At 37.4% G+C, this 15486-nt stretch overlaps 1 protein-coding gene across 1 annotated transcript in view; it reads right to left on the bottom strand.

The window, feature by feature from the left end:
- Positions 1-4387: 4387 nt before the first annotated feature.
- The window catches only part of TBK1 (TANK-binding kinase 1), a 20496-nt gene continuing 9397 nt past the window's right edge, over positions 4388-15486 (bottom strand). Inside the window, exons 8-20 of the mRNA XM_010132157.1 lie at positions 14734-14930; positions 13528-13586; positions 12246-12337; positions 11728-11829; positions 10863-10941; positions 9872-9993; positions 9673-9749; positions 9281-9320; positions 6925-7026; positions 6743-6839; positions 5894-6000; positions 5483-5554; positions 4388-4725 (exon numbers count right to left, since the gene is read on the bottom strand). Coding sequence (XP_010130459.1) covers positions 4674-4725; positions 5483-5554; positions 5894-6000; positions 6743-6839; positions 6925-7026; positions 9281-9320; positions 9673-9749; positions 9872-9993; positions 10863-10941; positions 11728-11829; positions 12246-12337; positions 13528-13586; positions 14734-14930 — 1198 coding nt within the window. The 3' untranslated portion in view covers positions 4388-4673. The remainder of the gene's footprint in view (positions 4726-5482; positions 5555-5893; positions 6001-6742; positions 6840-6924; positions 7027-9280; positions 9321-9672; positions 9750-9871; positions 9994-10862; positions 10942-11727; positions 11830-12245; positions 12338-13527; positions 13587-14733; positions 14931-15486) is intronic.

The raw sequence follows: 15486 nt of genomic DNA, 5'->3' as shown, positions 1-15486 counted from the left end.
GGGGAGGGTACGGAGGGCGCAGGGCGGGCCAGCCTCCCTTTTTGTAGCAAGCTGGCAGCAAGTCACAAGCACCGTGAGCAAGGTAAATCCCGAATCTATCAAACCTACAGCTTCAGAGAACACCGTCAGTGAGCTTACTGGTATGTGTAGTTGTCGCATCCTTTAGGCGTTAGAAGTATAATCTATTCTAATGCAGCCTTATGCAGATTTTAAGTGGTAGAAAAGTGGGATGTAGCCGGGCTGTAACGTGATTTCAGGATGTGGAGATACAGGATTTATGAAGAATTCATCTGCACATTTATGCAGAGGGTTCCAAGGAATTAAAGTAAAAAAAAAAGAAAAAGGAAGTCTTCTCACCTGATTTCCTTAATGCCTGTAAAATGCTCCCGTCTGCTTAAATCTGAAACTGCTGCAGGGCTCCCATGGCCGTCACCACGGGAGCAGCAGTACGTTTGTGCCAGCGTCATCTTCCTTCACCGTGAGTTAGCAAATGCGCCTGCCAAGCAAAGTCAACAGCTGGCATAGCGACGGGCCAAGCTCAGCTCTGCCCAGGGCCAGGCAGCTGGACACGCTCGCTCACCACTGGCTTTGCCTTCAGTAACAAACCCCACATCGTGAGGATGCTGAAACAACCGTGGCCCAGGGCGAGCTGTCAGGATCTCGTGATGCCCTTCCTTAGGTTCTGATTAAAATGAATGCTTGCATTACTTAAAGCTGCTGGTCCAGGAAACTTTTCCCATGGCAAGGCAGCGGTGACAAAATCCACACCTTGTTGGGAAGGGGGTAGTCACAGGCTGCATTTGGCACTTGGGTAAGTTTTCAGGAGCAGAATACAACTTCCAACAACTGCAGTACACCTGTACTTGTCGCATGCCAGGAGCTATACCTGTTGCTGTCAGTGTTTTTTGTAAACAGGAAGGAAAGTTCTCCAAAAGATGCACATCTACAAGTGCAATTACTGCTGGCCAGGATTGTACCAATGTCAAAATAGCAAACTCCATGGAGGGGTCAATGGAACAAATAACAACAAAAAAAGCTGTTTAGAGCACAGAAAATTAGAAGGTTGTGCATGCAGCCTTGCCAATGGCAGAATCACCACAAGACCTTCCAACAGTTAACCTGTTCCTAAGAGCCCTCCTCAACTGATACTGCTCCATTCTCCCAGAATAATCTGCTCTGGCAATTGACTCTTTACTATTAGGAAGATTTTTTCCAAACTCGAGGTCCAGATTTATTTGTTTTGTGCACCACACACACTGCTAGTCTAATCCTTTCACCACAGACATGGTGGTGAATGCTGATCTTCTGTAACAGCCTTTAGATAACTGAAGACTTTTACTCCCCTCTTTCAATCTTCCTCTTCTTTCAGCCAGCCAACTTTCATTTTTTCCTAGTCCCCCTCAGGTGAGTTTTTCAGACTCTGACCATTCTCTTTTTCTCCCCTAACTTATCTTCAGGTGGCCAATATAATTTTTAATTTTTCTAAGCCAGTTTAAAAACACTCATCATCAGGCTGGGCACTGGTAAACCAAGTTTTCCTCTGCATAGACCAGGGTGGGCATGCATCCCACTGATTTTCAGGTCCCTAGCTAGAAGCCATCTCTGATGTAGCTAACTGCATGTGGCCAGTCAAACCAATTATCTTGTCCTCTCTGGAAGGGATTTCACAGCAGCAGCAGGCTGTGCAACTGCTTAGGAACAGTTCTGTGTTTAATTTCACTCAAACAAGTTTATGCAACTGCAGTTTATTCTGCATCTCCCCTCATGTAGGCTTCAAGCTTAAACCCTGCCGCCCCAAAGTAGTAGTTTCCATTCATCCTTTTTAATCCTTGCCATAGTATTACATCTAAAATTATCCTATGATTACCACGTCTACAGTGATTAACTAAATTACTACTGATAGACGACTGTTTCACACCTAGCAGAGACCAGGAATTTTGCCACCGTTACAAAGAACTATTACTGTTCAGAACACACGTCAGCAGATGAGTTAAAAAAAATAAAGAGGGTTAGTGGTTCTCTCGTGTAGCCTGTGCTAGTGATACTATCGTACAGGACGTGTTTTCTGGACAGCTGGTTGACGCACGCTAAGCTGCAATTTGCTACTTCAAATTTCAGGCTTTGTATTGTACGTACAAAGAAAAAAACTGTAAGGTAATAACTGAAATGAACAGAAAGTGAAATTACAGAAAGAGAGAGAAGGAAGCACACGCCGTACAGTAAGTGGTTGATGATGTATTTATGCCTTTAAGCCATTCACTCATGCATTTTCACAACTGATATGAAGACAGGTTTGTTCGAGTAACAGATAATTAATATACCAAGCTGAACCCCTCAAAACAGCCAACCAGCTTCAGGAGGAAGAACCATCTATTACTTTCTATTACTTCTTTTGGCAAATCAGTATCACAACTGATAGTATCAGGACACTTATTTGAGCCAAAAATCGATGGTACTATATGCTACGCTTTGACTTAAAAAATATATTTGCTTTTTAAGAACATAATCAGTAGATTGTGAACTGATTACACATTCTTTAGCTACTGCTTACTTAAAATTGCTTTAGAAAAAGAAATTTTAACAAGATTACTGATGTATTTAGCAACACTAAACCCAGCAATGTTTAAAGTGAATGTAAAATATAACAAAACATTTTTAGCCATGTTAAAAAATGCTGCACATATTTCAATATACAGACTATTTTATGGCTACAATTAACTTTCTTTTTCACACTGCTTCAGTGTAAAGAAGTTGAAAATTATATATTCCAACTAACACTTGATTTCTTTCAGAATTAAGGACCTTTGAAAACAACAAAGTTCCACAGACATCATACTGGAAAAAATACCATTTGAGAGCTCGGTTCTTGTAGTGCTTATGCATGTGTTTTACTGACACTCAGTGAGACTGTGGACATGACTGAACCAGTGTAGAAGCAGGTGTTGAAACATTGCTTTAAGATACCAGAATTGCATCTAACTGGAAACAGTTAAGAATGCCACAGCTAACCAAGGCAAAACATGTAACCAACTGTTGCACTCCGAGTTTTTGGGGAACAGAGCTTGTAAAGAAAGAGGCTGCTCACGTGGATGTAAAAAATACTTGAATTCCCGTTTAATATTTGATTCTCACCAAGAGCACTGGAAAGCAGGTCTTGGACATCAAGGCAGTGAATTTTTTCTTCTTTTAACATTGAAAGAATCAATTGTAAATTTCATAAATTTATATTCAAGTATTAAAAAAAGCAATGGAAATGTTCTGTATTCTGACCTGAGCAGGGAATAAACATCACAAAACTATCAGTTGCTACCACAGGCTACCACTGTTTAGTTTATACCTAAATGTTTCACCATTAATTATGGAAGATTCTAAACACAGTTGGTCCAGCTCTTCTTACAGCTGTAATATAGCAATTAGAAGTGCTGCTGGACACCACTGAATGTCCATGGCCAGGTTTCCACAAGGGAAGAATGGGTTCTGCAATATTTGCATGCTCTTCTTCTGAAAGAAAGAAGTACACCTGTAGCATCCAAACAAAGTGAGGGATGTTTTCTGTTTGCTTGTTTTCCTCTCTCTCTCTCCTCTCCTGTATTTTGGAGTAAACTGTTTCATTCTGCATCTCTGCAGCCCAATCATGGAGTTACTACTGAATAGTTACTACAATAGTAGTATATATCAATAGTTACTGCTGAAAGCAGTAAATGCAAAATAAATATACACTCTTACGAAATTTTTCACCTAAGGTTGGTATCTCAGGTGTAAGTCAGCAGTAGGTGTGGGTCCCTTTTCAAGATCTAGACCGGTAACTTACTTTTCCAGTATTCAGTTACTACTGAGACGAGATATTATCTAGTCTACTGACCACCCACAAATACACCTAATACTGATTTGTAACCTTTTTTTAAAATCATGCCTGCAAATAGGATTCTGAAAAAGCTATTTTATTTTAAGAACCTGCTTCTCTTGTGGTGAGCAACAAATTTCAGGGAAATTCTGAAAATGCTGTACTGTAAAAAAGGAATTTTTACATTCAATCTGACGACCTGGAGTGCAAAACTTCCATATACAGAGCAGTCAAATGATTACAGACAACATGGCACCAATTACAGAGGGGAACCTAGCAGATGTGAAGGGAAGAGAAATGCATTTCGACTCTGTTCTATCTGTGCTTTTAGTCCCTATTCACACTTACTTAAAAATATCTCATTTAAAACAGTCATCCTCACCTGTGATACCAGAGACATTCAGCTAGACTCCAAAATAGTGGTGGTTAAAGGAAATCCAAATCACCCTTTAAATACTATTCATAATGTTTAGAGGTCTGCAAGTCCTCTTGCAAAAAATACTAAACTGTATTCTGAAAAAAAGGGCAATATTCAAGCAAACAAATTTCAATTTCATCAATAACACCTTTTCCTTTAGGACTTCTTCAGAGATCCTCCAAGGGGCTAAATTCCCTGCCAGGATAAATTCTACCCTAACACTGACCAAAAAAAGATATATATTTCTTTTATATTTACATATTATACATATTTACATTTTTTTTTTTAATACTACAGTTGTAGGGGGGAAAAAAACCTGGATACAGACTTATTAACTGCCTTTAAATGTCCCAATAGTATTTTTTTTCCCCTTTGAAAAAAGGTACAAGTCCTCTTCAGCTCCTTTGAAAGCTAAATACAGTCCACATTCCGCAGGCCACCATCCATAGTCAAAGCACCAAATCTAAAATGAAAAAAAACAGCATATGCTTACGTGATCAACTAGATTATAGAATCAATTCTTAATTCATTACAATTTATTTACGGGGTTTCCCTTTCCCTTGCCACATGCCAACACACGTGTTTGTATCTAACTTTAACATGCAAGAAGAAGATAGAAGAGAGGATAGTGTGCTCCAAGTACAAGTCTAGGGGTGGGAAACAAAACCAAACCAGTTCAGCTTGAAGCTGAACTGCTCTAGCAGCAATTTGCTCAGAAGCTGTCAGGAGATCATTATTTTCATATATTTTATCATCATCATAGGAAAAAAACCAGTTAGTCTGTATGTGATAACAACAATACCCTCCCAGGATTGTAAGAAATTTCTTCCTCTTCACTTTATTTGAGCAATCTGAAAACTAAAAAAATCATTCATTCAGATTGGTATAATTCTGCAGTTGTTAAAAATATGTCTAAAAGTGAGTTCGAAGACACCACTGGATTGCTGCAACCTTATTGTGTTTAAATTCAGTATTAGCCTGTCTGTGCAGCAGATATTTTTATTAGCTAAACATAAGGTAACATGAAATAAATATGCCATGGTTGCTCTGTCAGAATGACTTAATTTTTTTTTTTAACACCTCAGGATTAACAATTCAAAATATATTTACAGTTAAAAGAAATTATAGAATCATCTCTTAATTTAAGTTCTGAATCTACAAAATGTATGAAATCAAGCCTGTTCCTGGTATCAGCCCAAAAAGGGGAAACAGTTGCTTGCCTTTCCAAAATGTGATTGTTCTCAGCCAGCTCTTTAACAACTCCTTCCATTTCCTCCTTTAGTTTCTTCATACTGTAGTAATAAGAAGCGAAAGAAAGGTTACAATTTTTATGGGGACAGTTATCTGCTATGATCACTCACCACCACGTGGCTTTCAGCAACTTGTCTTTACATAGAAAATAAGGGACAGAAAGCAGACTGGTTATTTACTCAAAGTGACAGATGATGTATTAGTGTTGTCCCCCACCTGCTTCCAAATCTGTACCATCACTTTAGGAATATAAAGTTTTTTCTGCACTGTAACATTTTTTTATCTTAATACAGCAATCACTAGGTCAACCGTAATTTTTTTTTTATTCGCCTCTATAACTGGTATAGAATATTACATCAATGCAATTAAGAAATTCTCACCCAAGAGTCATTTCCACTAATGTGTTTGAGCTTGGATAGACTGTATTCATTGTATGTTTCATCCCACTGGAAGCTGCAAACATTTTCTGTGGCAGAGCATCTTGTAACTGTGATAAAAAGGAAATATAAGTAACAATATAAGTCGTCACATGTATCTTGATGTACACCTTAAAATCCTTCTTTAAATTCTCCATTGCTATGATGCCTTAAAAATCATCACAGTAGTAAGGCGGCTGATATTCCCCAAAGTGATATCATCGTGGCAAGTTTTGTGTTGACACAACCTATAGTTAATGCCCTGATTTGTTCCATCTTGTTATCTGTCTTGTACTTTCATAGTAACTCTCAAAAGGAAGTTTGTATCCTACAGTCACTGCCCAAATTTTAATGTAACATTTTCTTTCACATCACCAACACGTATCCTTAAACATGTATCCCCTAACTCTGAATATGGGAACAGTGTTTTTATGCTTCTAAAGAGTATTAAGATAATCCTGTAGGTGCTCAGACACCATTATGATAATAGTTACACAGAACACTTCTCAGTGAACCCATATCTACTTGCACGGATGCTAAAACAATTCCCAAAACCAAACACCAACCCCAACAAAAAACAAACAAACAAAAAATGCCAGCAAACTCCAAAATCAAGTCAGGATTCAAAAAAATCACACCACTCTGACATCAGCAATAAAGCTGCTCTAGACCAAATACTACACCCATGCAGCCCTATATTTCACACAACTGCATTAATTTAAGACAGACTATAGACAACACTATTGACGTGAAACAGTGTGGAATATTTTTTTATGTATGGAAACACTTCTACATAATTTTGAAGCATTCTACCTCATTTATATAATCCTGGTATTTGGATACCTCTTCTTCAATATCAAAACACTGGTTGGTGAGTGCCAGTAACTGCTTCCTTGTGTGAAGCATTTTCCTAAAACAAAAAACATTTTCCTTTAGGAGCTTCCTGTATAAAAATGGTGCAGTGAACACTACCAAATATTAAGAAAGTAACTTGCCTTGTCCAGTCCTCAGCCTTGTCCAAAAATGTATCATACTTGCTGACACATTCATCTTTGAATAGAGCTATGGCTTTTGTAGCGTGCAAATACAGCTTCTGCCTGCAACACAAGAACAACCAGAAGCATTACGCTGCTTTCAAAACCCTGTTCCTCTAACTTACTCCCTGAAACTTGGAGAAGAGTAATGGGGACTTAAAATCCCTTCAGCCACCGTTATTCGTGCTGTTGTAATGTATAAGAATTCAACAGACCACATTAACTGACAGTTTACATTTTAAAAATATTCCCTCGCAGGGAGGAAAAAAAATATTTGAAGCATTTAGTTGGCATTATTTGTATACAAACAAATGGTCAAATATCTTCTCTGACTCAGTATTCATCTCAGCTAGTATATATAAGGAAAAAGGATTCTAAACGGAAAGGACAGAAATCTTTATTATTCCTTATTTCTGCAGATTCTGGAACTTTGAGCATATGTGAATAATCTTTTATGCTGAGTAATATGTATGCAAGAAAAAACCCCCAGGATTTTGGTGTTGGTTTAAATTTCTAACTAGAGGAGAAAAAGCAAGCAGGAAAAAAAAAAGACAGGAAAGCAAAACAAACCTTAATTCTGGTTAGTGTTGCAGATAGTAATCCCAGTGTAATCACCTTACCAGGCTATGCATTGCACCGGGAAGTGAAACTAAGCGATAGCGGGATGCTACAGTTTAACATTTGTTTCTAGTATTTCATTATGTCTTGCCTGAAAATTACTGGTTAAATTTTGGCTGGAGTGTAGCTGGACTGTCATCAAGGATGCGTATCTATCCTTCAACCAGAAAAAAAATCCAAATTGAGTGCTGCTCCCTTGTCTAGCTAGTAGTGGATATTGCCTCTGTTGTTGATGGCACACTGTTCTTAACAAAAACCGTTTCCACAAAAACTACTCCAGCGAGAATCAAGTAAAATAAGATGTAATCAGGATCTCAAAGTCACCTGAACAATCCTGAGGAGACATTTGTGGTAGAAAATACACCAGTATTCGAAACCATGAAAATGAAGCCCATTTATTTAAATGTATTCATGTATTAATGCAAGGGCACAGTTTGAGCTGTAGAAAAGGCCCTAAAATTTCTTTAATCTGACCAAGGGAGTGCAGTTTTAAAACGAGCTATGGATTGCATCCCAATGTTTGCCTGTTTTCCAACTATATCCTTAAGAACATATGACAAAATTATCGCTCACATTCTCTCTCATATTAAGTTCAGCCCCTTGCTGTTGCAGGGCGATGACATCCAAGTCTCTTTCAGCATATCAAGACCTGTCTTACAGGTTTTCTGCCCCTATTGTCCTTTACCTTAAAGCAATCTCTCCTCCACTTGGCGGTCACCCCCATTTAGCTTTCACTACATGGAAAATTGAGTGGCAGGGTTGTGAGAATACTGGTGCCTCTTGCACGTTAGCTTTCTACCTGTAATTGTCAGTGAAGCCACGCTAGTGACAAGAACTTTTAGAAGTGGTGTCTAAATTCATACAGCACTCAGCAGCCTAGAGAACCACTCAACTGACCAGCCACCAGGAGAAAAATTTATTTCCTTAAACATAAGCATCTAGCATCAAGTGCACAAGGATATCTTGCCCTGTTTCTGACTGTCTTTCCACAAAGGTGTAGGCTTCCTATTTGTCTTGTGTCCTACCTCCCAGGCTCAGACCATGTCTCATATCTTAGGGCAACTTAAACAGTATTAGGCATCTGCGTATGAGGAACTAAATCGATCTGAGACAAATACAGCAGCGTGAGCAGAGCAGCTGTTTACAGTAGTCAGCGGAGCCCAGTGGGAATTGAGGCACCCGTGTTACATATAGACACTTAATGTGGCCACCTCTCCTAAGTGACAACATTAAACAGGCATGGAGAACTGCAGTAGACTTCATTTTGCACACTCTGTTTCCTGGAAGATTAGTTCATTCTAGAACTTCACTCAGCTAGTCCATTTTATTCATTTGTAGAAAATTATCTTCACCTTAGTTACAAAGACACTTTACTCTTAGTGAGGGCTTTTTCCTCCCTAAAGACACAGGAAAAAAAAAAAAAGTACTTCCTATAAGACAGTTATGCCCAGGTAAGAAACAGGTATCTCACATCTACATGTAGAAGGTCTATCAGTAAAGAAACTCCACTGCCAGAAAGCACCTCATTATCATATACTGGCACTCCTATGTACGTAAGATATTTAAAGGTATTTTTTTCAAAGCAATCCTAAAGTGGTTATAATTTACAATAAAAACCAACAGAATATGTTACTGGCAAGAGCCCCTGAAGGACATGAAAGCAATCATGTTATTTCCCAAAGGCAACTTCAAAACTTACTTGTCAAACTTGTGGATTTGTTCTTCGTTATAAGGAAGCCCTAGGATCAGAGCAGATGACAGACATTAACCATTTAATTCTCTTAGTTGTATTTATGTAAAACTCCACTAAGTTTACCCGTTTCCTGTACTGTTTCCTTCTCCTGTCCTCATAGGTAAAAGTGGTAATTTACTTTTTTTTCCTCCTCTCCAGTCTTGCAATTCAAGTTTATGAGATTAACAATGGTGTTTCATTCATTTGTGTTTTAAGAAGGTCTCTCACTAACAAAGACCTACAAACATATTCACTGTGGTTAACTCTTTGTTCCTACCACAGACACCCTAGTGGAACAACAGCTGACCTGACCTTTACATTTATGTTTATGCTAAAAGTGAATCAAGGAAGTTACTTACTTCGTTCTGCTTTGTCTTTTTTGAACTGATAATAAATATCTGTGATGGAACATAGCAGCGCCTGCAGTCTTTCTGGACTAGAGTGACAAAAGGAAGAAAATGAGATGTTTTATATATAAACTAAGTACCTATTAATGAGTTTTATGAACTACAACTCAATGTAGATTTCAATACATATTGAAACAATACAGTTACTCACTTCCTGTCTTTTGGATGTGTACCTTCCTGATTTGCCCAGGTGTCAGCCAGTAAACCACCAGGAGACAGTTTGGTTTTGATATCTTGAAGACTAGTTTCTATTGTGCCCTGAGAGCTGGAGAGCTACGTAAGAGCAAGAAAGTTCAGTCTTACCACCGGATAAAGTGAAAAATTACTTGAGGCTGAAAACAGACTGAGCACATTAATACTACAGACCCACTTGTTTCACTGACCTTCATTAAATAAATAGGCCCAATTATCTGCCTAAGCTTTGCTAAAAGCAGATAAAGCATGGTGTTTTTAAAGAAAGAATCATCTTCGATGTTGCCATTTCTGTAAGTTAATATTTATTTTCTTTCAACGATAAATTTCTACCTTTCATATATTCCCTATTTACTTCCACACTTGTTCTTTTGGTTTCAGAATTCATATTAGGACTATGCACATGATTCATACCTTTCTTTCTCCACAGTTCATACAACCTTCAAAATAAAAATGCACTAATCACCTTTTGCTTTTAGAATGGAGAACTTTATACCCACTCCCAGGACACCAGTGTGTAAAGTTATTTTCAAATTTTCCTTACTTGTCTGGATACATGATGCAAATTTCAAAGAAGATCACTGTGAAGTGTGTTTTTGTAGGTATCATTTCAGAAAGCCAAAGTAGTTTAAAATTCTTTAAGGAAAGTGAAAAAAACTACACAGTAAAAGATATTTTGTAGTTATAATTTTTTACTTATTTTAGAAAATGAGAGTGTATTGTTAGGAACTTATTATTTTCACTACAATAGGCTAATAAAAGGATTCACTCTGTTGTCAGAAAAATATCCACGCATCAGGACAGGCACTTTAACGACCTTTGACTGTCTAGAAATCCCTTTGAAAAATCAGAGTTGTTCTTTATAAAAAAAAACCCTGGTATACCAACTATTTGGCTCTTACTTTAGAAACCACTCTTTGAGAATAACACAGGCTTTGTAAGATACTTACACGCAACAGTTTTGTGTGTATCTCTGAAATTTCATCTACTTCTGATGCTTCCAAGTTGATCTGCATCAAATTCTCGTATCTGACCACATACACACAAGCAAAAGCACAGTTAGAAAAAAAAGAGGTGGTGAATACACTCAAAATATTCCTTGAATCTTGAGTATAACAATAACTACCTTTTCTTTATGTGAAATAGAATATCCATCAAGCAGCTACCAATAATGGAAACATTTTAGTTACCAAGAAAAAAGGACAAAACCAACATAATGGTCAAGCACTTAAAAATCTACACAAGTAGAATTTTCTGTGCAGTTACTTTTGGCATCCCTATGGGCATGCACTGTGATTTAGTAATATCCTAATGCAGCTTTTTTTTTTGGAGTTGTTTTATTTTTTTTTTTTAGCTGCTTTATGTTATAGTTCAACATTAAAATTCCTTCCTTGCAGAAAACACTTTGGTCTTAAAGCCGTGAAAGGAGAAGTATTTGAAGTCATCCTTAATAAACACACACAAGCAAACTCAGTGACAAAAGCGCTAATGAAGGGAAAGCTACTCCATGGTTTGTCCAGGCTTTACTACAGCTTCTAAAGTCAACAACAGCAAATGAGTCAGAGAAGAAAGGAGAGAAAGAACACGTACAGTTATTACTCAGTAGTAACTACTGGTTCCCACTAGGTTAAGCAGCAAAATTAACACTGTAATTTGAGTAAAGCATATTACTAAACCGCTTTAGTCACTGCCATCAGCAAATCCATGCTGATTCAGATTTATTTTTTATATGCAAAACCTCTGTAAATAAACATAAAATACCACTGTCATTGAGGATGATAATGAAAAATCAATGCATTTAGTGCTTCTACTCACATTTTCTCAGCTTTCTCAATGTTTCTGCTGCAGAAGTCCAGCCTGATGACAACCTCTGTCTTTTTATGAACCATTTCATTGTAATCATCCTTGATTATTTCACTAAAAAAGTGAAGCATTAGTTCATAACTGCCATCCTACCAGCAAACAGTGATACAATAATAAAGCTACAGTAATAACAGCTAGTAAGGATTGCTTTCAGTTACAGATGTAATAGTATAATCCTCATATAAAACTATCTTGTGCAAGCTGCTCAGTTGTGCCTGCATGTTACCAGAGGTTAAAATTATACACAGAAGCAAGTAAAATTGCAACTACTTAAACTTTGTCAGAAAAAAATTACTTTTTTCTTCCTTAATGACAGAAAGAAGGAAAAAATTCACAAAGCTTATTCATATTCAATGACTAAAGAAAAATCCCCAAGATACTGGGAGATTACAAAATTATGTACTGATAATCAAAGCATATCTCAATTAAAAAAGAATAAAAAGCACAACGAAAGGCAAACAATTGCTTACATTAGCCATCGTATTCCTTTTCGCATCAGCTCCTGGTAAAGTAGCAAAGAACTGGCCACTCTACAGGCATAACAAACGATACCTGTTACTGCCTGGAGGAAAAAGCCAAACAACATTAGTACTAAACTGGCATTCTTTTAACAATTGTTTTGAGTAAATTAAACACAACAAGCAACACAGATCAATAACAGAAAGAGCAACATAAAGATGGTAGTTTAAAATGCCTAACTTTGCCCAAACTTTAGTCAGGGGATAACCAAAGACTCATGGAGGCAGAGCTAAACATGGTAGGGAGTTTTCCCAGTATGCTGAAATATCTGATGGATGAAAGTTAGGGATGAAAGTAAGCCTCTTACAAACAAAAAGAAAGCCACTTACTCTCAGGGTTTACTTTAATTTCTGGGAAATTGCAAGTACACTTCTCCAGTGGTTTAGGAATTAAACACTTACATTGAAAGAAACTTGAAAAAATGTCACATTTTAAAATTCTAAGGCTAGGGACTCTCTTCATTCACCTAATTCCACTTACAAGTTTGTTGCATTATTTAGAATTATTTAGAAACAAAGTTTCAGAAATGATAATTCACAATATTGCAAATAATTAATATCAACTGATGACTTTCTGTTTATTAATTTTAAAGACTTCTGCCATTCAAAGAGACATACGCTTACATGACTACCACGCCTGAACACGAGGCTCCTCAGCAGCCAGTATTTTAAAGGAATAGTATAAATGGTGGTCACAAAGTCAAAGCATGGCAGTGCACACATTCAGGAGTTTTTCTAAAAAAGAATGAAACATTGTCTACTCGTCTCCCACAGATTCTGAGAATTTGGAAGAAGCAACAGGAATTCCACTCTTCTGCACGGTCCTAGAGAGTCCTCTCTATTGACAAAAAGATGGAAGTTATTTTTCTTACGTTAAGTTTTGCACCATCACAGGGGATGTTATGAATCTTCTAGCTAATTTCAGGACTCCAAAGTGGCAGACTCCAGAAAGAAGCCTAATTCATCACTGAATTATGTAAATAACAAAGCCCTTGGACTTCAGAAGGCTGGGGTTTTGGATTTGTTCTTTTAAAAAAACCAATACAAACATATTTGGTATATAAAGTATGGCTTTAACATACTTTTGGAGCCCTTGTTAACAAAGACATTTCTGTCAATCAGAATCCTCACTAGCATATAAAGAATAGTTTCATTCTTCATTGAGAATCAAGTAGCTTTCATTTCAGTATCATTATCTGATTCAGGTATACAAATTAAAATCTTAATTACTCACTTTAGCCATACTGGCATCCCCATCCAAATCATACCGCTGATGTACTTTAGGAAGTAAAACTGAAACATAAAACGAACATCTGTATTTTCACATCTTCCATAAGGGACTTCAAAAGTTCAGACTGTTTCCCCTGTCCACCATGTACATGGGTTTTATGTGCACCTGTGTGAATTTTTATCTAATCTGTTACTGCCAAACCTTTTAATATTGTGCAGTTCACATGCACACCTTCAAAAGCAGCTTCTGTCTTAAATGCTTTAAATAACCTGCTATCTTCAGCAGACTGTCCTTCACTTACTTTTCCAGACTCACTTTTGAACATGCTGCACAGCACAGATTTCATGCAGGTCTCCACTAGCGATCTCTCTCCATTGAGAAAGCCAACCATAAATTTCTGGTTTTCAGCCTTATGTTTGTCCGCATGCAAGTCTCGTTCCATCTTATCTCAAGGTTGCTTAGCTTCACTGAGACTCTTCAGGGCATGACTTCACCAAATACCTTTTTAAATCCGAGGGTAGCCTCTATCAGCGAATCTCCTTTGTTCTCATGCTCATTGACTCCTTCAGAAAGCTCAGACACAGTATCATGGCCCTACTGATCCTGGCCCAAGCAGTCAGTATGTATGGCATACAGAGAAAAGTAACACTGATCTCTCAACTGGAGGCTTGCCCTCCAGCTCATCTTTTATGAACACAGGCTCTGGCTCTCTATAAGCGTCTCGGTGATTACATGGAAATGCAAAAACTTTTTTTTTCCTTGTATGGAATTACCTTATCCTCTAAGCAAAGGTAAGTTGTTAAGACCTCTTCTATTAACTAAAAGGCTAGCCACATTAATGGCAAATAAAAAAACCAAAACAAAGCAAAACTTGAATTTCCACTTTGTTCATAATGGAACAGAAGGACAAGCTTTTAATTACATTCTATAACATTCCTTCCTACTTGTTAAAAGTGTCATGCTTCAAAAAAATTTCAGAACTCCATAAGCACTGCTACATCTTAACACAAAAATGCTCAGGTTCACAACACTAGGAACGTTACAAGCAGCTGCTGTTTCTGTGAAACTATGCTCAATACCCCACGTTTTTGAAAAAAAATGGACTGCTTACTTAGAACTTCATGTATCAACAGACATAAAACAAGAATTAAATAACACAAACTATTTAAAAAAGATAGCTGTAAGAAAGGGGAAATGATTTTCATATACCTTCTTCATAGATTAATCCAACAATTTTCACAGCCTCCCTGCTTACAACAAAGATAGGATTCTCCTCAGTTGTTCTGGGGAAGTGCTGTGCCAACCTGCCAGGCTCTAGTATTAAACGCCGACCTTCATATATTAGTTCTTGATTCTGAGATGGTATTTTTGTCTGTTTGTAGACCAAGTCATGAAATATAGCAGCTCTATAATACAAACAATATATTCATTAGCAGTTAAACTCACTGCAATAGTTCAACAATTCAGAGTTTATATTAAACAAAAATCCCTTTTACACATAAGGCATTTTACTTACAAGCAAAACAAAAGGCAGTGCACTGCCTAAGGTTCCAGGTCCCTCTGTTACAAAAATAAACGCTATTTCCTGCAAAATACCAAACTTCCATTTCTACCTCTGATTTTCCACCAAAGCACGTCTGGGTAAACAAACTTGCTCTGGCCTCAAGTCTGAAGATCAGTAAAGAAAGGCAACACCAGATGAGACAAAGGAAGCACTCTTTAGTTTTCTCAGGCACACCCATTTTTTCAAAGGACAAGGATGGTCTCTCCAAGAGAAAAGTTTGGTGTTTTACATGTCAAAAAGCATACACCTTAAATACAGCCTGTAAGCTAACAGCCAGCCAGATTATCTCCTAAAACAGCAGTGATAAGGAAGACCACAGACATTTCAGTATTTTATTTCCAAGAAGCAATGGATACACGGCATAAGAATTTATGATAACTCCTCCACCCCCAGCCCCT

This window comes from Buceros rhinoceros, unplaced genomic scaffold (genome assembly GCF_000710305.1).
Source record: "Buceros rhinoceros silvestris isolate BGI_N320 unplaced genomic scaffold, ASM71030v1 scaffold27602, whole genome shotgun sequence".
Lineage (NCBI taxonomy): Eukaryota > Metazoa > Chordata > Aves > Bucerotiformes > Bucerotidae > Buceros > Buceros rhinoceros.
Note: the sequence above shows the minus strand (reverse complement) of the source record. Positions and strands in the feature narration are given on the sequence as shown.